This window comes from Mycteria americana, chromosome 2 (genome assembly GCF_035582795.1).
Source record: "Mycteria americana isolate JAX WOST 10 ecotype Jacksonville Zoo and Gardens chromosome 2, USCA_MyAme_1.0, whole genome shotgun sequence".
Taxonomy (NCBI): Eukaryota; Metazoa; Chordata; class Aves; order Ciconiiformes; family Ciconiidae; genus Mycteria; species Mycteria americana.
This window is the reverse complement of record NC_134366.1, coordinates 21,815,712-21,840,603: the sequence shown is the minus strand read 5'-3', so window position 1 is coordinate 21,840,603 and position 24,892 is coordinate 21,815,712. Positions and strand designations below refer to the sequence as shown.

Sequence of the window (24,892 nt, the reverse complement as noted above, 5' to 3'; positions counted from 1 at the left end):
CTCTGGAGATTCCTTCTAACTGTACATTCCCGTATTCCCTCCCACAGTCACTGTATGTAGGTCATTAATCATCTGTTAAGGAATCTGCATTATGTACAGGAAAAAAGCATAGGTTTGGAGAACCATATACCTGCCCCATAAAACAAGCAGTTTCCGGGTAAACTCACATTCCAGATGTAAAGGGAGGCCCAAAAGAGGGGAAAAATCCAGTGGCTCTGCTGAGTTCACTGTAGGCTGTAACCCTGTGAGCTCAGCTGTCCTAAACATTATGTCCTCCCGCTTTGCAGGAGCACATTAACTCAAAGCCATGGTCATGCAAATAGGGTGATACAGCTTCCAGGCTAGAAAGGACGTACGTAATAGGGTGGAGGGCTGGGGCAGTGAACTTGGATCTGTAGGTGCAGGTTGGCCCCATCCCATGCAGCAAGAGAGGGTGTCTGCTCTTTGGCTGCCCAAAGAGGAGAGCAAACACATGGAGAGGAGGTGTTGCCAAATGGCTTGTAGAGATCTCTCATGTGGAAACATGCCTCTCATTCATGTCCAAAGAAGAGCAACGAAGCTCGTGAAGAGTCTAGAGCACAAGTCTTATGAGAAGCAGCTGAGGGAACTTGGGTTGTTTAGCCTGGAGAAAAGGAGGCTCAGGGGAGACCTTATTGCTCTCTACAACTACCTGAAAGGACGTTGTAACGAGGTGAGTGTTGGTCTCTTTTCCCAAGTAGCAAGTGATAGGATGAGAGGAAATGGCCTCAAGTTGCAGCAGGGGATGTTTAGATTGGATATTAGGAAATATTTCTTCACCGAAAGGGTTGTCAAGCACTGGAAGAGGCTGCCCAGGGAAGTGGTTGAGTCACCATCCCTGGAGGTATTTAAAAGACATGTAGACATGGTGCTTAGGGACATGGTTTAGTGGTGGACTTGGAAGTGCTAGGTTTATGGTTGGACCTGATGATCTTAAAGGTCTTTTCCAACCTAAATGATTCTATGATTCTGTGAAACAGTTATCAGACACCCTGGAGGTCCTGGATGAGAGGAACCAGACCAATAACAGTCCAAGGATGGCTATGGAAGAAGAATACCTGTGGGTGTAAGGATGATTGAATGAGATTAACATAGGTACAGTAGTATATCAGACAGATAACAGGGATAGGAGTGAGGAGAGACAGGTTTGACCTGCCAGATTCAGCTGATATTCCCAAAATCAGAATGTTCCAGCACTGTTAATGGCGGACAGTTTTATTACCCTGAAATAAACCTCAAAGAGGGATGAAAATTGCTTAATTACTTGCTTAGATCACTTTTGAAAAGCTGGGTTTATATTATCATAGATTTCTGATACATCGAATAGCATGCAGTAGATGCATTTGTTTATATATCAAATGTATATAACTAGCAAAAGTAGTTCCCAGCACCCAATCAACAAGTAGAAATGGGCAGCTAAAAAATCACCTTTCAGTATATCTCACTTTCCCCCACAGCTCAGGACTTCAGACTGAGATATTTTATACAGAGTGAATTACAAAACTTACAGTCTCTGATGGAGAATGGCATCCCTGTGAACAATATAAAAAAGAGTTATATTGTGTTGTCACAGCAAGTTTTAAGTGACCTAAATGCTACCTTCTTTAAGGATCGTCAAGTTTCTGTGATTCAATAATAATTTTCCAGTTGAAATAATGATGCAAAGAAGCTCCCCTTTGAGATACTATCAGGACAGTTTTTACATAGTTCCAATCAAAAAAATGGCTGTGACTAAAATGTGACTTTCCCATCAGAGATCTACTCTATCTGTATTTAATTCCACCTAATTTTAGATTCTGTGGATTGGGCAATTTGTTTGTAAGCTCTTGAAAATATGAACTACCATGTTAAATGTTTATATAGAATGTAATGATATATAATTATAATAACAATAATGTATAACCATGCCTTACTTTCCTAAGCTAGTATTTGAAGGATAGTGTTTTTTTGTGTAAAAACAATAAGAAACTTGTTTTGCATTAGTATTAATAGTATGGCACAATCTACTTTAATTAATAAATGTATTTTTATAAAGCTGGACATACTACAGCTTCAAAACCATGGTCAGTACCAAAATAGTCATTACGTAACATGTACATTAAGGAATGCAAGGGAAGTTCTGCAGTTAGCAACTAAACTATTAAAAAATCCATGTTTGCATGGAGGAAAATATTATCACACATTCTGTTTCTGTAATGTTTAATTTATATACAGCATACTTATAAGTGATAAGGGTAAAAGAGTACATAAGTCTCTACTGTAGATGTGGTTATACCTGAACCTATACATTTTTTCCAGTCTGCTTCATCTGTAGGAGCTATTTTCATGCAGTTGTATCCAGACCCATTTTGCCATAAAACTAAGACCATGCCAGAAACACTGTCAACTTAATGAACCAGCATTTCTGTACCAATAGTGCTGCACAGATGCTCTTATACCCATGTGATAGAATCATAGAATCATTTAGGTTGGAAAAGACCTTTAAGATCATCGAGTCCAACTGTTAACCTAAGACTGCCGACTCCGCCGCTAAACCATGTCCCTAAGCACCACATCTACACATCTTTTAAATACCTCCAGGGATGGCGACTCAACCACTTCTCTGGGCAGCCTCTTCCAATGCCTGACAACCCTTTCCGTGGAGAAATATTTCCTAATATCCAATCTAAACCTCCCCTGGTGCAACTTGAGGCCATTTCCTCTCGTCCTGTCACTTGCTACTTCGGAAAAGAGACCAACACCCACCTTGCTACAACCTCCTTTCAGGTAGTTGTAGAGAGCAATAAGGTCTCCCCTGAGCCTCCTTTTCTCCAGGCTAAACAACCCCAGTTCCCCCAGCCGCTCCTCATCAGACTTGTGCTCCAGACCCTTCACCAGTTTCGTTGCTCTTCTTTGGCGTGTTCCAGGACCTCAGTCTTTCTCGTAGTGAGAGGCCCAAAACTGAACACAGTATTCAAGGTGTGGCCTCACCAGTGCCACATACAGTGTCATATTCATCTGACCAACCAGCTAAAAAAATTATAGGTTTTGATGAACATTAAGAATTCACCCAATTGCTGCCATGTAACCTAACAGCAAACACTCATTTTATCATAAAGCATTCCTATATGAGAAGAAATTGCACGGTTCTCTATCTCTTTGTGACAAATTCAGGGATTTGCCATGAAAGTGCATTCATCTGGTAAAAAGAGGGGAGTAAAGAACAAAGCTCAGTACTGAGGTATCATCTTTAGACTGATTGCTGCTATTTAGGTCATCTGTATCCCTGGCTTTGCTAGCATAGCTGTGTCAGTCAGGAGGGTCAAATAGCGTATTGCATTTTATCCCTTAAAGATGCACATGCTTATAAGAAGTGAGTTTGAACTGGAGCTTTTAACCATCTGATCAAAATGCAAGAGCAAAAAGGAATGACATGGCTCTTGGAGGGAAAAAGCAAAGCTTTATTTTCCAAGTCCACACAATGAAATTCTACTTTTTGTCTGCCATTTGCCCTTGGTTCCATGTCACTTTATATAAAGGAAAGCTTCTAGCCAGGAGGTAACAGAACTTCACCTATTTTTCCTCCATTTTTACCATAAAACTTTTTTGTATCACTGGTCTCACAGACAGAGATATTAATCTCTGGTAAGTAAACTTTTCTCCATCTCATATCATGAGAGGTGTACATGTATGTATCACAATTTTGTTTTCTCATATATAAAACTATCACAATAGAAACTTTGTGTAAACATTAAATTTAGACAATAGAAAACATTGCATTTCATTATTTTGCAGATCCCAATGGTTAATATGCGATGGTGAGATAAACAATATTGAGAAAGTATCCACAATGTGTTTACAAACACTCTAAATAACAGTCCCACTTTGTACACACCTTTATTCCTGTTAAAGTCAGCATCCCAGTCCCCGTGAACCAGGACAAGATTTTCATCCATGATAAATCCTTGAGTTTTTTGGTTTTCATGCGCCAAAAGAAGCTAACCTGACTCTAACTAGGGACATAGTATAGTAATATAAAACCAAAGATGATATAGTCTTTATGTGTTTATCATGCAAACAATTAGAACATTTTTATTGTGTTTTCACTTTTATATTTTAAACAGCATGCCAGCAGGAGAACAGTTATTTCGTGTTTGTATTGTGTGCCTTTGTATTTGGGAAAAAAAGTTACTTGCTGTTTCTGTGCTGTCATTCAGCACCTAATGAGAAGCAGACCAACCTTGCAGATGTTAACATGCTCCTTCAGCAGAAGGTTTATACATGTATAAAGGTTTATACATATAAGAATTAGAGGAGGAGTTATAAATAGAGCATATTGTATGTAACAATTGCTTTTTTGAGCACAAGAAAAGGAAAGTTTGGGGAAAGTTCCACTGAGAAAGTTCCTTTTGGGAAAGGATTGGTCATAAGACAAATATCCTCCCATGGGTTTAGCAGATGTGGAACAGCAGATGTGCTGTGATAATCTTAATAAGATTTCTGCACCTGAAAAATTTTTGGTGTCTGGTTTTTTCATCTATTTCCCTTGGTGGCTTTTTAAAAGAACTGTCAGTTGATTTTACAGCAGAGAGTATTTTCAAAGTTGACAACACTGTTTATTGTCTCTGTGCAAAGAGAGTGAAATCAATTTCTCATGAGTATTTGAGCCCTGGGGTCAATGAACTGAATTTCGATTATGGAAATTACAAGTTACTCACACTTGTTGTCATTTAAGAAAAGCATTTCTTGTATTTCATTATTTTTTGCGTTTGGCATTCTGATCACTGCACTGATGTCCATGTATTGCTCCACCCTAGACTAGTAGAAATCTGGGCAGGCAGTTGTCACCTGTGTTGTTTGGAAGAGACGGTGTTCTCATTTGCAAAGCTGGATGCTAAACACTGAGAAAATATCAGATCAAAGGGGATTAATTTGATGGCCTTTACAGAGTTTTTAGGACATTTGCTGAAGTCCAGCATTTTTTAATATGCAGAATATGATGTTCTGCCTTCAACCATAACATAGTAACAATACAAATTACTCATTTAGTGTAAATTGGCCTGAAAATGGGTACAAGTAATAAAGTAGTTTATGGTGCACCGGTGTGGCATTGAAGGGAAGAGTCGGAGAGTATGAAGCTGTCAAAAAGACAATTATGAGACAGACAAACTATGAATCCCCTGCTCCTTCTGGGGAGCAGTTACTTCTCAGTAGGGTGACTCACACAACTAACTGCTCATCGCTGGGAATTAATAGCCCAACCCAGAGCATGTACAATAAAGCAGGCCTTTCTTGATGGCCTTTCAATTGCTTAATTTGCATTTGCTTGGCGATTTGAAATATATGTGCAAGTACTAAATATCGTTACAGTGCATGAACAGAAATTAAAACTGGAGCTTGTATACATTCATCTATTCTCTGCTGAAAGTGAATAGCTATTTAATAAATTATTAATGGTTACGTCAAGTAAAAGACTCTGCTGCCTGAAAGTTAGAGGAACCATTTTTAGGGTTAGCTTTCTTTCCTGTCTCCACCATGAACCTTGCATCCTTTGCTACATAGTGCTACAACTACCAGGAAGTGTTTTAAGTGCCCTTTGGGTGGGAATACATTTGAAAATAGATCTTCCACATCCTAGGCAATATCTCCTTTCTTTCACTGCAACATAAAGGATGGACTGGAAATTTTCACTGTATGTACTGTGTTAAAAAAAAAAAAAAAGAAAAATCAAATAGGGCTGACACTGCTTTTCTTTTTTGAAAGTTCCTATAGATCTGTGTGAACTAAGCTTTAAGAAAGCTAAGTCCCTTTGTAGGATTTAGGCAGGGAGAGGCCTGGTTCTTGGATTCTGTTCATGCCCAAGCTCAAACTTGATGTGCACAGTCAGTAAAATTAAAACTGAAGTTCCTGTGTGAACAGGTAATCATGAACTTTTCAGTAAAAAGAAAGATACCTTCAGGATTAGGCAGTGCCTGAGTGGGGGGTCCATGCTTGCAATTTTTTATTAGATTCATTAATGCCTCCCACATCCTAGTTTAGCTTCTCAAATTATTGGGTTCTTTTTCATTATCCACTGATTCTGTCACTCACCTCCTTACTCCACAAGCTGTCTTACTGACTTCATGGGAAAGAGCAGAGCAATGCTGCGGGGTTTCAGCCGTTCTGACTCAAGGTTGAGGAAATATGGACAAAAGCAGGGGAAATTTACATGAATCACTTAATTCTCCCATAGATTCACTTCCATGTTATAGTTAGAAATAGCTCTTGGCTAAGGTAATACATCTTCATTTTCCTTTTCTCCCTGTTGTCACAATGGTGCCGTGCAATCCGCTGGGCCATGCAGCCTGCCTTGGTCTGGTGAGAAAATGTGCTGCCACACGTGGATGAGCTGTTACACTGAGGTTAACCGTTCCTATTTTCTTTTATTGCCCCTCATACAAGGCATTTAATGCAGTATAAGGACCTAGATCAATAGACCCTTCTTCTATTATTTTCCAGTTCTCTTTTTTAATATTGGCATGGAGTGCTCTAGTCACAATCTGATGAATGGTAAAAGACCATGTACAGTTATTGTTGTCGTTATTGTTGTTGTTACTATTACTAACAATAACAGTAACTTGTTTGAAGTGGTACCCATAACTCAATAGCTGTTTTCCAAGAACAAATAAAAGGGACAGTCCCTGACCTCACAGACCATGACACTCTAAGACAACCAAACAAATAGTTCAGGGGGATGACACAACAAAAAGGATGACTGCAGAAATCAACAATTTTCATTATAGTCAGCTCGGCAAACAAGCATGGTAAGAGGAAATTTAAAAGTGGAATTGAAAGAAAATTTCTCATAAGCAAGACCAGAGCCAGGTTTTGTATGGAGTAAGGCATGGAGGTGATTTGAAGGATTGCCAGAAAGGCAGAAAGCAACGGGAATATTAGGAGAATGATATAAGTGTGTGAAGCCAAATGACCGGTGCTCTGCTGGTGTTTCTTAAACCTAGGGCTTCTGAATTGCTCTTTTGCCTGCAGTGGTGGGTAGAACAGCACTTCTGCTTTTTTGCAAGACGATGCTGAAGAATCATTGCTTATCACCATGTTTGTACTTGCTCTGATACTCCAGGTTGTCCAAAGTAGAAATCATATCCGAGCACAAGCAGTTCTACAGATGATGGCTAATTTATTGAGAGACTTTTTCCACAAAGGTTACAGTGTTGTTAAAAGATTTCCAGTCACTTATTTGGAAACACTGCTGACAAGTTGCTTCGGTGACAGAGACAGCCCTCTTTTCTCCTGATGGGAGCATAGCATGAGCAGCCTCTCAGTATCAAGTTTAGTAGATGGATGGTCTTCTGTAATACTTTGGTATGATAAGTGTTCCATTCAGACCAAGATTAGAATATTGCAGGGTCATTTAACATCCATCTGTTACACTTTTGGCTGTCTGATTCAGTTGCACAGGGTGGTTCAAAACCCCTCTCCAAGCTAATGAATCAGGCTTTCAGAATGTATTTATTAGCTAGACCCCACAAGGGTTTGTGGCATGTCTCACCTTGAAGCTGTGAAAAAAAAAAACAACATTCAAAACGTATTCAATTAGTACTTTTTGTCTGTAGGAAAACTGTGACAGTTTTATGAGAAAATCAAAGCAAAAATCATTATGAAGGTAATTAAGAACTTCAGAATGTCCAGATTGCGTTCAAAAGAAAGGATATTAATTTTGTTTATTGAGTTAGAATTAGTAAAACATTTGGAAATGTCTGTTCATTAAGATTATGAGAATATTCAGTTGTGGGAAAGAGACATCTAACATCTTTTTCCAACTTGGGCTGTGGAAAACAAGGAGCATGTAACACAGAAAAAGCAAATGCTCAGTTGCTAACTGTGAAATTGAATGGATAAGACATAAGATACTGTGCTAATAAGTGTGCCATTTGTGCAGCTTCCACAGACGACAGTGCGGCGGAGAAGAAAGGTGGAACGCTTCATGCCGGCTTAATTGTCGGCATTCTAGTCCTGGTTCTCATTGTGGCTGCAGCTATCCTCGTGACAGTCTATATGTATCATCATCCAACGTCAGCAGCTAGTATCTTCTTTATAGAGGTAAGACAAAAGTAACATGTTGTGTCACTAGTCTTATCACTCGGCTAGTATAATTGGGGTCTCCAGAATAGAACTTTCTTAACTAAATCTAGAAAGTATTCTTGTGTTCGTAGTGTAAAGTTTGAAGAAATGGACCTGCCTCACCTAGCAGGTGATGCTGTTTTGTTCTTAGCACGTTTGTCACTCAGCTGCTTGTTTAACTACTATTGCTATTACTTTTTTTTGGTTTTTACACAGGACATATATCTAAAAGATATATCTCAGATACCACTCCACCTCTCTTTGCTATCCTTCATTGCCCTCACCATAGCATTTTTCCATTAGCTGTCATGTGCACTGGCATTTTATATTGGGACATATATTTTTTTCAATTATTTTCCTGTGGAAAAATAAAATGTTTGCATTCATTAATTCTCCAGAAGAGCTGAATTAAAGTAAATTTTTAGCTGGGAAGATGTGTTAGCTGTTCCATACATTTATTCGTAGAAATCTTTTAACACTTTGCTTCAGACTGTTGGAAAGATTCTTTTCACGTAATTTTAACATCTAAATCTAATATCATCTCCCTTTGCTCTTTTTAATAGTGCAGAGAGAAACAAACTCTTTTAGATCATGATTCATCTGACCTATTTGAGACATCTCCTATAGGATTAGATAAATTAACATTTTTCTCCCTTAAATATAGATAGCTACCTCAGGTGCAGACATCTACATTGCAGATGCTGACATTTAGTCACCTCAATTTCACTGTACATGACAATACAGGAAAGGAACATTTTCCATAGGTGTTTGATTCTACAAAAAACTGTGAATACCTACATTTACTTGTGTTTTTTTCAACTGGGCAATGTTGCTCTACCTTATGATAAGTATAGCTGCTAAAAATGAAAGAAAGCACTGATTGTTCATAACCCCCACCTGCAGTACTCCCTTACTTTTAAGAGCCTGGACACTTTCTAATGGGTAATAGTGGAGATGCGGAACCACTGGAAGTGTCACTAGGGACGTACCTAGGGATTGCTTAGGTAAAAGGCTGGACCAGGAAGATATAGACATTTATTCCTAGTGACAGCAATGTGAATTGAAGTGAGACCTGAACATGAACAGAATGATTCATCTTTAAAATTATATTATAATAAATATACTGCTTAGATGCAATAGTAGTGACAGAAATCAAAATGAATCGTTTATCAGTATTGCAGGCTCAAGTGATGTAACTGTGTTAAACATCGGGGAACAGCATCCACATAATAAAATCAATAGTTTTCTTTCATGTCTATGCAACATTTCAAGCCAGTTCTCTACTGATGTAGACAAACAAAACTCCACTGAAGTCCTTGTACAAAAGAGAAGGACTTGTCTCATTCTTTTTTTCACACACAGATTTAATTGCTATTCTTTCATTCTAGTAAAAACAAGTTTCTTATCTGTTATGATGTGACTGAAAAGGCTAAGTAAATGGCAATGCCATTTTTTAAGAAGGAGAGACGAATACCAGATTAAAACACCCATTTATTGATTTAATTTTGTTCTCAGTGTAGTAATGGCATGTTAATTTATTTCATTCATTGGTATCATACTCATCATGCAGACAGTGGTGCCTTAATCCTTTTTGTTAAACCCATTCCACTGAATTTAATCTTTATGTGGCATTAATCAATCTATGCAGTCAAAGCTAAAATGTCTTTTAGCAAGCAATGTAGGTTTTTAGAAAAAATAGAAAAATATAATCATTCTGTTTAAAATAAAGGAGAAATAATTGAATAAGGACAGGAGGAAGTAAATTAGTCAAAATCAAATTTATGCAAAATGTGGTATAAACTACATCCTCTTTTGTTTACTAGGAAAATTGTGATACTCGTGGAGAATCAGACCTTTAGCAAGAATTATAAAACATTCTAGCCACGAAAGGGTGGCCTTTCCCTGTGAGTGATAAAACCACTGATGCAGTGGTAAAACCACAAGGGCTGGAGAAAGGGATTACTCTGTATTTCAGAACATTTCTACAAATTTCAAATTGTTGGTATCATAAGCATAGAAGAACAGAATAAGGTAGTCCATTCTGGAAAATGAAATTGCTTTTAAGAAGTTTAATCTTTTAATTTCCAAAAGAAAAAAGTAGTTTGACCAATTCAAGAAATAAAGAGTAGAATATATTATTCTTATATTCATCTGATCTATAGGATATACATATTTCCAATACAGAAGAGAATGTATCTTCTCCGACTTGCATTTTGAAACTGAAGTACAAAAAGATAATGAGGCATAACTGGTATAAATAGGTCACTGTTACAAAAAAAGCATTCCTTATTGTATTTGTGTAATTGAAAAATATTTGAGTAAGCTGTTACATATAACATGGTACCCCATATACCACAGCAGACAAGCTGCATTATTTATGGGAAACGAATGAAATGTGGATCTGATGTTACCATTCTGGGGAAAGAGCTCAAGAGGATTGCCGTGGGCTTGGTCATGAAATGAGAACAAGCACATAAGTATTTCAGAAAATAATATTGTTTTGTATGAGTCTCTTGATTAACAAAGCAAGTTGCACAGTTGAAACAAGATGTGACAGATGGACAGGCAGCTCTCTCATGCAGTCGTCTAAAAAATTACTAGTACACTGTAGTCTGCCATCAGGTGTTCTAGCCAAATCAAGATCTGCATCAGTTTATCTATCATCAGTAATTAACATAAATCTAAGGCTGGGCAAAATAAAGAACAGGGACCTGCCCCATTTGTGTTTACTTTTAAAGAAGCTACCATATAGAGGCATACTTTATAGAGGCATCATATTGACATTAAACATAGCATCCATCTGAAACTGTAACACAACTAATAGAGAAACTTCTTTTTACATCTAAGATTCTAGGATGCTGTCATGGTTTTGTAGGTAAAGCATCATTTTGAGTCAGATTCTGTTGGGTTTTTTAGGTTGAGAGCTATGTAAGAAACTTTGAGTTGATTTGGTTTATAGTCATGACTGGTTACTGAATAAAGAAAAGTATAATAGACTGATCCCATATCTGAGGCTTTAAGCCTCTTTCTCCCTTGTGTTCTCTGCAGATATCACCCAATATCCACTTACCACCTCACTCAGGTTTTTACATAGCTCATCTCAAATCCCACTCATGATGCCCCTCATGTTTGTCATGTAGTCCCTTTTCTCAGTGAGCTCCCCCAGATAAGAATAAATACGCTTACACTTTGACTGCACTGTTTAACTTTGCACTGATAAATGCAATTCCTTGTGACACCTCTGAGCACCATTAAATGATATCCTGAGTGCACTAGTTTGTTTAAATAAGCGATACACAAAAGCCAAGAAAAATGCTATTTATTCCAAAGCAACTATTGTTTTAGAACAGAGTAACATTATTCTATGAATTTTTTACCCCTAAAGTCTGAAGCAAACATTTCCTCTAGTGGTTTTGTTCATAGCTGTTGAGCACAATGCATATGGGCAGCCCCACCTGGAACAAAAATAACTATTTTGAACAAAGAGCTTGAGAAGTCTTGAATGCAAATGCTATTCAATTTGCCCATGATAGTGTATCATTTTAAAAGAATACCACCCAAATAGTTCAATACTTTTTCAAAAAAAATCCCCTTTTTGTCAAGTGTGTAGAAGACTCAAATTAAAATGCAATGTTTTCCTGTTTCTTCCAGCCCCCACACTAATCAACATGTGTTTCATTGTTTAAGTTGGACACTTCTCTGGTGACCTAAAGACAGAATGAATTATCGACTTTTAAAGTTAAGGGAGTTCCAGTCAAAGTTCCAATGAATGCAGGCTCTTTCTAAAAGCTGAGAGTAAATGTTGACTAAAGATTAGCTTGCAGAGTGACAGAAGAGATGTTATATGCTTTGGTCTTTCATTTATTTATGGTTATCCCTGTGGTATTTTCCTCTCCCTTAAATATGATTTTGCTGCCAATAATTTCCCCTTTTGAATTAAGTTACATACCTACTCTTACCTTGAGGAATCTTGCGTCTCTTGAGTATACTTTGAACTTATTTGCACTGATTTTAGAAAAATAGCAAATATGTCAAATAGTGCTCTTCATGTCTTTTTCAACAAAGCAAGGCTTATGTCAGAAATCTAGCTATAACACAATTAAAAAGTAATTAACTTATTCACTAACCTATGTAGTATACTTGCATTCAGGATTTGAGCTTTGGTGGCCAAGAAGCCAAGCACGATGCCCCGATTGTAGTGGATTCTATGCCTGCGATATAGATCATAGCAAAAGTGATACAGATATCTGGAGCTGAATGTAAATAAGGATAAAGAAATTCCCAACTGAGTCACATGGATTTGTTCAAATTTTATTCAGTTGCAGGCCAAATAGCAGCTTTAGTGGTATTTTAGATTTTACTTCTTCCCTTCTTTTTCTTCATGTTCTTTTTTTCTTATATTTTTAACCTTTATTGATTTGCATTTGTGTGTGAACTTTGGCACTGAGAGCGATTAATATCCAGGGAACATTTAGCAAATTGAAAGGCAAGACATAAGGCAGACTGCCTTTTACCTATATGTCTTTCGCTTGTTTGCACCCAGTTATCTGTGGACTGAAGGGTTGCACATGACACAAGAATTTTTCACGTGCATGCTTTTTTTGTGTTTTTCTTACCTTTCTTATTTATATGTTGGTGCAAAGTCCTTTTAATGTTTGAAACTTACTCCAGCTGTCATCCCAGTGCTCTGCCTTTGGGGAACAAAGGCAACCTGATCTAGCCACAGCTGAGAAGACAGCAGAGGAATTACTTGCCAATATGAAGGCAGGGAGTCAGACGTTGTGATGTCTTTTCCCAGCTGGGCACAGATATACTGTTGCCAAACGTGCTTATGTAAGGCTCAACAGCAGAATAAAATTTTTCTGTGGCAGTTCTCTGTGGGTAGGGGATTTTAAGGAGTCTAAACTAACATTGCAAGGTGGGACCATCTTAACCTCAGGCAAAGAGCCTTTCTCTTGTATTCAGCTTATAGGTACAAAACCAAATCCAAGTTATTAGCACATGTGGACTCTGAAACTGTAGGGATATGAGTGAATTCAGAGCCTGTGTATTTCTTAATCGTGGCTGTGTATGTCTTAATAGTAGTTAATATGTCACACACTGAAGAGAAGTGTGGGTGTTTGTGGTTACAAGTTATCATTCTTTTGAGTTAAGATCCCATTTTAAAGGTCACAGCCTTTGCCTTCATGTTCCCATCCTCCCTGGAGGTTTTCTAGAGCTTTATTGTGCTGATTCAGCTGCTTAGAAACATGCATGTACACTCACACACACACACATGCACATACCTACATCCTTTTTAGTTGTTTGTGTTACTTCATTTTGGATGCTTAAGCTGGATAATTTCACAAATCTGTTTTTTCAAATGGCCACACAGAGAGTTGAACCGGTGCTATGGAGCCAGGAGGTGACCTTGGGGAGAAAGAGAGGGAGGAAGGAATGAGCAGCTGCAGATCTTCAGCAAATAAAATAACAGTGTGTGATCAGACCCTGGGGAATGCACCTCGACTCTTCCTGATTTAACTTGAATTATGTCTTTACTAGTAAATTAAATAAGCCTGGGACTGTTTTTTAGCATAGAGACCAACCAGCATGGAAGGGTCTACGTTCCTGTCGTTTAACTCTTGTCAGCCTCACAGTAAGGTGACGGCATGCAGACTGTTAGAGTGGACTGAGGATGGTTCCCAAATCCTTAGCCCTAGCTGGGGTAGTCTGAGAAAGCACTAATTGTAGGGTATTTTTCTAACAATTGAGCTGTATAGTAGATTATGTTGCAGTACCTGGAAACATTCACTGGCATGCAGATCTAGCAGTAGATTTTCTTCAAATTTTGACCTTCTGCTCATCCCCCATCACAGAAGGAGAAAATAGTCAAAAAGCCGGAGATAGTTCTTGCTGTTTCAGACCTCAGGGAATTAATGGGCATTTCTGGCTCACTGTTACACATCTCTGCTCATAGCAGCACTTCACAAATAAGAGCCAGCATTTAACAGCCAGACCTGTTCTCCATGCACCATTTCCAGGTTTCTGCATTAATGTCACAGATGCAGTGTATGTCTTCAAAAAAATGAGAAGTAAATAGAAGACAGAGTAAAAAAGAAAGAAGGAATTTTTAAAAAAGATTCGGATCCTCAGCTGGCTTAGACAGGTGATGAAGCTCACACAGCTCTGCTTGTTTCTTCTGGGATATGGCCCATTGTTTTTATTATATATATACATTTTACAGGGGATTATGCTTTTAGTTTGAAAAAGTCTTGACATGATCATCAATTTGTTTTTGTCCAGAAGTTCGAGCTGAATTGTGTTTCATTAAGATGATGATTAAAAAGAAGAGAACAAGTATCATTTTTCTCTTCTTTCAAAGTCCTGCAGTGTCCTGGCATTTGGGGTATTGTCATTGATTTCGCTGTCATTGCCTTGTACTGATAGTAAAGTTATTTTTTCCAAAGCTTATCCAGCTCAGCAGGAACCAGCAGCTCAGCAAGGGAAACTTAAATCGTCCACAAGGGAGAAGCACTAAAATAAATAATCAACACTGACAATAAAAGTCAAAGGTGGGGAGGAAGGAGACATTCTGTTTCTCGTCCGTCAGCAGCCAGCTACTTAGAGGAACCTAAGACTGCAGAAACATTGTTATAATGAGAAGTGGTTTAAATCACAAAAAGATACTTTAAACAAGCACTTCTGTCAAGGAGAAAAATAAATGAAGTCGGTAAATGATCCTACTGAATTTTAAGTCTGAAGCAATCTTTATTTCATAACAGTTTCTTCAAAATATTCAATTAACATGGTGTCAGGCGATTGATCTTTCTTATTCCTGGAAATACCTATCAGAAGTACAGTTTCATATACTTGAAGCCTCATCCATTTCTGACTGTGATTTGCCAAATAAATTGGGTTTCTATCAGAGATTAAAGACTGATGCACAAATTATAACTGCCTAAACAATATTTAAGGTAACTTTGAGCACACCAACGCATCTTATAGGCAAGGTAACAGAAAAATATTTCCTTGTCATGAGAAATTAGAAGGCCTGGATACCCAGATAGATTAACAGTGGACAAGTGTACATAAACTAATGGGTCTTGATGGTATCAGGTTAACATTAGTAATAGATGTTACTATAGTTTTTTTGCCTTTTCTTAATACTTTTGTGTAGGTCTTTACAATTTGGCTGGGGTTTTGACAATTAATCCAGAATACAGTTGGCTCTGTATTTACATATTTCCAGTTAAGAGAGTTAAACGGGTGTTGTTGGCAAAGTGTGGTTAAAGAATACAGCTTTTAAATAGATTTAAATGTCTTTATATCCTTGAATTAGATAAAGAACTTGACATCAATGGATATGTAAGATATAACCTTCAATGTAAGATATAACCTTCAGTAGAAACAGTGAAACAGTCCTCTGAAAGTTTGAAAGGTTTGAAATACAGGAAAATAATCAATAGATAGAGAAGACAAAGTTGCATCAGAGCATTCAACCTAAAAAGTACTCAATAACTTCAGGGTTTATGTACTTTAGTGGGAAATCAAGTTTGCTAGGGAGCTCTGGAGAGTCTTTCAAGACTTTGAAAGATAGACATTGTCATGCTAATTCAAGTATTTTTACTCACATAAACTCAGTTTGGAAAGAAAATGTGTGTGTCTTGGTGAAATCCGCTGTTCAAGTTTACTGCTGAATAGGAATGAAGAGTTGATCCATGCACAAGCACTGTGGGATTTTATGCTGGTTGAAATATACAAAGGAAATTTTTATAATCTTAGAAAATTTTCAGAACGAAGTGTGTGTGTTGTGGGGTTGGGGAGATGACAGAGGGTCAGATTTTTCATTATTTTTTCCTTTCACTGCTCTTCTGACATTCCAGATCTGTACATAATCATGCTCGTTCCATTTTTCTGTACAGAATGAATGATAGGATGAGGATGGGATGAGGATAGTAGAGGATAGGATGTAAGAATATCAAATATGTAATACATGTTGTTCCTTCTGTCCATTACGGATAGAAACTTGTCTTCATGCAGATGTATAGAAGGAAACACAAAAGCTTAGAATTACTGCAGCTAACAAAATATACAGTATTACAATTGCTTTTAATGAATTACCATTTCAGGTGAAAAGTGTTAACTGGCATAAATTTTAGAGATAGTGTATAATGTCAGCACCAGAATCTCTCAGGAGCAGGGCATCAGTCTTTAAATACCAGTATTTCAATACAACTTTATACAACTGTCTGTCCTCCTGTAATTGATCTTGTATATTGCTTATCCCTTACAATTCATTATCCTATTGCATGTACAAAATAGATTTCATTTCTTGTTTATGTGTACTCGGTTAATTCTTTTCAAATATTTTTAAAATCCCTTTTAAAATCTTGAATTGATTTTGTACCAGCTTCTTCACTGGAAGTCTGAATAGATCACTTCCTTTGTTTTCAAGATAATATTAATTTGAGGCACTGATTGGTTCCTAGTGTGTAAGCCAGTGTACATAATTCTTACTGAATTTTATCTCTTTACTAAATTGTAGCAGATTGTTCCATTCTTCTTTTATAGTTGCATCATTGGTGATCTGGTGGCTTATAATAGGTAGGAGCCTTGCTGACAGTAGCAAGTAAATGGCTTCACTTTAAATTATCTCTGGACAGTTAACAGAGGCCTGTAACGTAAAAACTGATGGGTCCTTTTCCCTTTCCTTCCTTTCAATATGATCAAGTTTACTAGAAATTTCTGTGTAAAATTCCACCAACACAGTCAAACACATACAGAAAGCACTGACCTGATACTCTCTTGTAGTTTTCAATTTGAGCCACTTCTTTCTCTTTTGCTTAAAAAAGTTACTGTTCAGCAGGAAATAAGATGGTCGAAAGCTAGCAATCTCAAAAAAAAAAGTCATAGACTAGCCCTGGAAACGATGTTCAGATCATACCAACTGAGTTTTGTTTAGACAACATTCAATAAAGTACACTCAGATGTGTATCAAACCTTTTTTTTTTTATCATGTCTTAATGAAATCATACCATTTTGATGGATAAAAGAGGCACGATAAGGCTCAAAATTCCCTCATGTTGAAAGATGTCAAAAGAAGAAACTGGTGAACCACGAGAATACACTTGGAGACTTTTCCGTGCAACAACAGTGAGAAGATACTCCAATCTCCACCCTCTAGGATTCATAGGTGGAATCCTGTCCTTTTTTTTCTCAGAAGTAAGACAAATAGTATCCATTCTGCCTCTACTGCAAGATTTACGTAAAGACACTTATTCTAGCCTTAGCGTTGCAGTAGGAAGTCTAATATACTGCACAGCCACCAACAGTGCCGTAGAAAGGTATAATGTAAGAAACATGAAAAGTAGATCTCACTTTCCATGGATTATCCAACTGCTAGTTTCTTTCATGTTATCTTATTGATCTTCAGCAGGAAATAACTTTTTTTTAATGTGTATCATAAATTATTCTTCTCCATCCTGACATGTATCTTCGACATCCTGGTCATGTAAGGTCACAAGTGCTTTTCCCTCATCCTTATTTGCTTACAATAATGAACCCAAGGAAGCTTCAGCCCTGTGAGAAAAATCCTATTTCTGCTTTCCTGACTTGCAATACACTGAAAGGAAGCAGGAGTTACAACTCTCCAGCCACAGCTTAGAGGATTTCCTCTAAGAGTTCTAATTCCAGAGGAAGAAGCACATTTTTTCCTGTTAAATTGGATGACAAAACTAAGGAATTAGTTAAAATACCAGGCTTGCTTTCTCCCTGTTTTGTTTTGTTTTGTTTGGGGTTTTTTGTGAGTTGGAGTGTTGTTGTGGTGGGGTTTTTTGTGGGGTGCGTGTTAGGTTTTTCGTATCTTCTTATTACTCTGCTTCACAGAGAATAAAGGGAAAGTATGCATTAGGCATTTCCTGAGCTGCTTCAGTAACTCGAGGAGCTTTGTATCTCCCAATATCAATTAAGTTACTTCTGGTTTTATCAATTAAAACTGTAATGTCTCTACAGCTTTTGGGGGGTCAATATACAAGTCAATGAATTGACAGCTTGTCAGTGCTCTCTTTCAAGACTGGCAACCACTTACGTTACCCACATACACACAAAGAAGTTGAAATTAAACAGACTGTCACTAGGAATGGAAAATCTCACCTCAGGCATGAAGAGAAACCACAGAAACCTGCAATTGTACTATTTGGAGCTGACCTTCAAATCTGTTGGTTTATTTCTGGAACAACAGCTGATGTTTAGGTTGTATCGCATTGTATCATCAGAACTGATACGCATGTGTTCTGTATTTCATCATCTGGAAAGGGCCAATTAAAAAGAGTAGCCCAAAATGGTAGATTTAGTTTCTAACAGCAACAGAGCAAGGAAGTAGTAACTAATCATGGGTACGTCTTAAAATGAAATTAGGGAGCAACATAATAGATTAAAACTCAGCTCATCCTTATATATTGCCCTTTGAGACTGTTTCCAATTATTTTTTCCTACTAGTTTTCCAATGGTTTTTCATTTTCTCTTTTCATTAGAGACCTCTTGGTCAAATTCTTTTCTCATTTTTACCAGTATAAATCTGGGATAAGTCCTTTACATTTAATTGAATTATTCTTGATTTACTTTAGTGAGTCTGAGAACAGAATATGACCCTTTTTCTTTAGCAGTAACCAAACTGTCCTTCTTAATTTTGAAACCACGTTGAATCGAGCTTAGGTAGAAAAAAGTCTCCAAAGTCTCCAAATAAGTTTTCTTATTAGGAAAAGACATCCATTAATGAGGACAGTGTTCTGCCTTCCTACTTTGTAGGAAGGTGTTGCATTAAAGGCCTGGGATTTTAAATTACCTGCCAAACAGAATTTAACTCTGGATGCCTCAAAAGTAACCTGGTCCTGCAATGGCAGAAAAAGAAATCAGTTGCTTTTATATTGTATCTTCCTCACAGTGATCACTGAGGAAGACTTTGTGCTGTACCTGCAGACAGCTGTGTGATTTGTAGGTAACAAGATTCAGTGGTGCCCCAAGATTTCTTTAGTGGCTGCTGCCCAACAGCACCGTAAGCCCCAGCATAATGTCGTGGCTGTGGTTGTTCTGTGGTCCCCAACACGGCCCCTCAGCAGCATGAAGTATCATTAGTGATCAGAAGGCAATCAAAAAGGGGTATTATGGGGACAGAAAATCAAATGCAATGTTTATTTTCAGAAGAAAGATCATAAAGTATAATTGTTTAGATTTTGAACTGTCAGTGAAAATATAGGCTGTAACTTCACTGTTTCTCCTCTCATTTTCCTGCAGTGTTTCTATATAGGTTGCTATATCTTCCAGCCCTCCTTCCAAGCAGGGTGTAACTGTTGTCAGTAAAGAAAAAGAAATACATATCAGCATATTTGGCAGATAAAATTTTCAACAGGGAATAATTATTTTAGGAGAGCTTTTTCTGCTAACTGACTTTAAGAAAGAGTTTCCCTACTTTCCTGAAAACTATTCCTTTTAACAGAATCTCCGCTTGATCACCCAAAGTCTGAGCCTTCCCAGACATTAATTAGTACTTTTCCTTCCCAGAGGCATCACAATCATACAGGAATTGTTTTATCTGCCCTAGAAAAGATCTATTTCTTTTCTCTATTTATTAGCTGTTTTTAAAGCAGGCACCAAAGATCCTAATAAAAATTGGTTAGGACCTCTTAAGACCCTTGTACCCAAAGGTCGTAAGAGTTCAAATGAAAAGGTTGCTTCTATTTGAATCATCAAAGTAAACTACTCAAGTAGAAATTATGGCACTTGAAATAGAAAGTCATTATTTTGGAAGTCCTGCATAAGCATGCCAGAATTTTGTTCGAAATAATTTTTTAAAGTACAGTTTCTGTGGACTCTGCTATACATTCTCCATTGGAGTAGAGTATGCTAGCAAACTCCTATGCAAAACTAGGAAGGAAGAGCAGTGGACAGATCCTTTAGGGGGTGGTGGATCAGCAGGTCTTTATAAGACAAAATTCACAGATGCACTGATCAACAGTTTTAGACAGAAGCTATTTCATCATCTTCATTGATAGGACTAGTAGCAATTATTTAGGTCTTTGAGAACAGCCATCACCCACAAATTTAGAAAGAGGGATTAATTCCTCTGGCTTTTGCTGCTGAACTGTGCTTCTCTGCTCCTGTAACAACTACATGGAGTGGGTTTTAGCATGAGAGAGATCAAAATTACAGAGCATTGTTAAAGTTTTTTATTTTTAACTTATTGTTGTACCCTTCATACTCTGAAAGTTTATTTTCTTGTTGTTGCTGTTGCAGCGACGTCCAAGCAGATGGCCAGCAATGAAATTCAGAAGAGGATCTGGACATCCTGCCTATGCTGAAGTGGAACCAGTTGGAGAAAAAGAAGGGTTCATTGTATCAGAGCAGTGCTAAAATTTCTAGGACAGAACACCAGTACTGGCCTACAGGTGTAAGACATTTACTTTGCCTCTCTTTAAAGAAAAAGAGCCCTAAGCTGCTGTAGCCTGATAGAAAGAAGATTTTGGATAAGCTTTGTCCAAGAAGAATAACTATCTAAGATACCAGATTACCACTGCACAGTAGTTTTTGTTAGTGGACTGAGACACGATGGTTCATGCAGAACACTTGTCAGTGGACACCTATGGTATCAGAACTATGGCACAAGTGCCATGTCATTGGCTTTAGGTATGGGGATGCACAGTAATCAAAAATATAATAAAGCTTTGGTGCACAAGGGTATTGCCCTTTGGTTCAAGTGTTCTTCTCTGGTATCTCAAAGACTGAGCACTGATCAGTGTTCACAGGTGATTGAGAAAAGTATCTCAATGCAGGTAAAGAAAAAAAAAAGGAATTTTCCAGTACTTCTATAAGTGGATGTGAAATACACTCACTTTTCAATTTTAAATTAACCTACCCACCTAACTGAGCGAGTCACAATGTATATGCTTTCCAGGAGTAGTACAATGTTTCTTGTACATTGCTGATTACTATCCTTCTAAACAACTCATGATATAAAAATTGGTAAGAAATGAAGACAACAGAGAATTTTCGCAATGGTGACATTATTTTATTTCATGGGAGTTCACAATGAAATTGGGCTGATTTTCAGTTTCAATGTTCACTAAAAATTAATTATCAGGTTTGTTTCAAGGGATATCTTTCATTTCTGAGCAGTAGGCTGAAGTAATGGCAACAGACCCTTTTAGCTGCCAGAGATCTTATGGAGCATTTCTTAGGCAATGTGGTACGAAAAATAAGAATTTAAACAAATGGGTTTCTATCTTTTGTCATTTCATTGTGAGTCCTTACTGAGAAGCACCACAGACTTCAATGCACCCCTTCCAGAGATTCAGATACAAGTGTTATTGAACCCTGCTGATTCATACAGTGATTTTGTTTAATGCACATAGTAGTTGCATAAATATATATATAAATATATTTTTTTTTATAGCTAACACAAGGCGGGCTCTTGTGACTGTTAAGACTGCATTTTTGTCATCCAGACAAAGACAATGGATTGCATTACTGCATATTTCCACTGAGTTGTAAAATAATCCTTAATATTAGAATATTTTTATGTTGTGTAGGGAAGGTGGTTCATGTAGTTGCAGTGCCATAACCTTTCTGCCTATTGGAACCACTCTTTCTTTAATATCGACCCTTTCCCTCCCTGTATAGGGAAAGACAAGACTATAAATTCACACCACCAAAAACAGTTACTCCTTTCATGGAAGGGGTTAATATACACTGAGACCCAGATCTTCCATGAGGAGTGGGAACCTAAATATTTTGATGATCTGGGCCTGAGCTATTCAAATATTAAATTCAGGTATTGTATGTACATTTCATCATAGTCATTGACTATCAAATTTTTTACATACTGTACAAGGCACTTGAATCATTTTAAAGTGAGGTGTGCAACATTTGCAGTTTCGGATCTCAAGCAGTTAAAAAAAGTTGTAGATACCACCTTAATACAGTTATTTACATTTCTTCTTGATACTTGTATGGTCTAAATTTGATTACTTAATGCTGTTTAAAAAAAAAAAAAAACAAACATGATTTTTACTTGTTATTTTGTTCAGTAAATAATACAATACTGTATTTTCTGTATTCTTTCATTTTGTGTAACACACTTTTATTTTCATCTGTTTTAAATCACCTAGCGTGAGATTGAAACTGTTCAAAACCTAACTGGTATTAATCTGAAGGTACTAACAAACATATTGTCTTGAAGCCTGGTGAAAAGCCTGTGGCAAGTATTCATTTCAATTTGTGTGGGTCTGCTGAGCCCTGTTTCTAATAGGCTGGGATTAAATTGCAGGCTGTTAATTCCGATAGCAATAACCAAATGTATGCACATATATATCTGGTGACACTCATTTTTATTAAATAAAAAGGCATCAGTGCACATCATTTAGACATGTATTTGGTGTGCAATACTTATCATTAGTTTTTCTAGGAATCTTGAAAGTCATCAGCTAGGGTTCGTTGGCCAAAAGAAGCAATTGTAGAGCTTCCATTTGAAGCATGCTGGAATCTTGTTTGAAATAATTTTTATTTCAGAGCACATCTTGGCAAATTATACTAAGAAATTTACAAAAATCTACACAGTACTGCAATAAGTTCAAGCGATATTTCATATAAGTGAAGAAGATTTAAATTATTATGGGTTTACAGGTCTGCACTTTGGCTGATTCACTCAAGCTTTTCATGTTTTTACCCGTGTATGTAATACATGTCATGCAATGGAGCTGGACAGAACGTTTGTAACATGATTAGACAAACACGACAACAATTTTAAAATCCTGTATTTTGATTACTGTTGTTTTAAGGCCCTCTTGCACAGCTGAAGGATGTTTATTAGTATGTGCAAACTAACTTAAGTTTCATACTCCTTCGTAAAATAATAGCAATTATTTTTTTCACTCTTTGTCCACTTCTCATAATTTGGTGGCAGATTTCACTGGTCTAAGGGGGGCATCACAGTATACTTCTTTTGATTTTTGCCATGATGTTATATGTTATGGATTATAACATGAGTTGCTGGGTTTATTTAATAAGACTGATAGGCATATGCTTATGTCTGATAAGAACTGATATCTGAAGAGAAAACCTCCTGCATACTAATGGATGTATAATGTCTCATTGGTGTCTGCTTTGATATATTCTGTGGTATGTTCTATTTATCCCAGTAGGCAAAAGTTAATTAAGTAATCTGTTGCTGTTTTGTAATTCCATCTGGTTTTCTAATTTTTTAATAATTAAAATTGCCACATTAAAAATTATACAAGTATCAATCTATAGGTGTGATGAAATATGGAAATTAACTGAGAATCCTATTCTTATCATTTTATAAAGCACCAGGTTAATTGATCCAGACCGAAAAAGTGTCATGTAACCTCCTCTCAGAGATCCAGCTGAAATGTTATTCAATAATTCATGAAGGAATTTCCATCCAGGTCTCTGAAACAGTGGCTTCACTAGCATTCCCACTGGTCTTTCATTTGAAAGTACTTCAGAATATTTCATTTGTTTAAATGCTTACTTAGCAAGTCATTTATTCTAACAGTTATTTTAACTCTTAAACTTTCCTGTAAATTTGTGTATCTAATGTATATAATGATTGCAAGATCTCCCAAAATTATCATTTCTTATTATTTTCCATTTTAGTGTTAAATGCTGCATAACACCTAACACTCTTAGTGCTATGCTTCAGCTCATCCTGTTTCACAGAAAAAAAGGAAAATTTGAACTACAAGGATTCAAAGCACATTACTAAATAGCTCTTTAAATCTCAGTAAGATGAAACAATAAATCAGATACATGTACCGCACACAGAGATTGTTGAACCCTTACATTTGCAAAATTGTATTCAGACATTAAGAAATTCTGGAACTGCAGAAGAAGTGGAATTGTAATTTCATTCCCATGTGCATACATATAATGATGCGGTCTTACTTAATTGCCTGCTATGTTTCTCAGTGCACCCTATGATGCATTGGACGTAGAGAACGTGGGTTGTTTGTAAGAAGTGGCTATTCCATATTTTTCTCCTCCCTGCTCAAATTTTGTTGCATTTTGTTATATGCTGTCCAAACCCTGCTCGGAAGGCTTTTTTTTTTTTTCATGGGCTTTTCTTCCTTACCCATCATTGTTATACTTGAGGAATACATACACCTTGAATTATTTGTGTTCTGAGCATTCCTGTGAAGGGAGACAATTTTCCAGAGAAGACCAATGTGAAACTGTTCTTCCTTTTCTTATAATTCCTCCCTTCCTCATTCTCAACACCTTCTGCTGCAAATGACATAGATGTCTTGTAAGTAACAACGTCCTTCATTGCACCATTATATTCTGGCTTCAGATCATGTTATTTTCTACAAATAATGTGTGTGATGGAAATCTGGGGAAAAACTTAATACATCACTGTATTTTGAAAAATTGTGGAAGCCAAATTAAATTTTCACAAGCTGAACAGAATATTTGACTTTGCAAACTTCACCATTTTTCCTTGGTCAACAGAGTTCAAACCATAAAACTCACTACACAAGTATCTGAGCCAGCTGAACAGTTGAATCACTAGTTTGCCATCCAAATGTGGACAGCAGTGGAAAAGGAAGTGGTGAGCCAGTTTGCCAGTGAGGAGGGAAGAGATTTTCTTTGCAGAGGAGTAATAAGGCTTCTAAGGAAAACATGAGAATATTTCTATATTCTATTAAGGCACCTCTTGGACAAGCAAAAGAATTTGTAAATGACAACATCCGTCTTTTTTATTTGTAGAGAATCTCTAAACAAGACT

The 24,892-nt window shown here is 37.0% G+C and overlaps 1 protein-coding gene across 1 annotated transcript in view; it reads left to right on the top strand.

Moving 5' to 3' along the window:
* The window catches only part of PLXDC2 (plexin domain containing 2), a 285,578-nt gene extending 261,973 nt beyond the window's left edge, over positions 1 to 23,605 (top strand). The window contains exons 13-14 of the mRNA XM_075492688.1: positions 7,934 to 8,094; positions 20,386 to 23,605. Coding sequence (XP_075348803.1) covers positions 7,934 to 8,094; positions 20,386 to 20,502 — 278 coding nt within the window. The 3' untranslated portion in view covers positions 20,503 to 23,605. The remainder of the gene's footprint in view (positions 1 to 7,933; positions 8,095 to 20,385) is intronic.
* Positions 23,606 to 24,892: the final 1,287 nt, after the last annotated feature.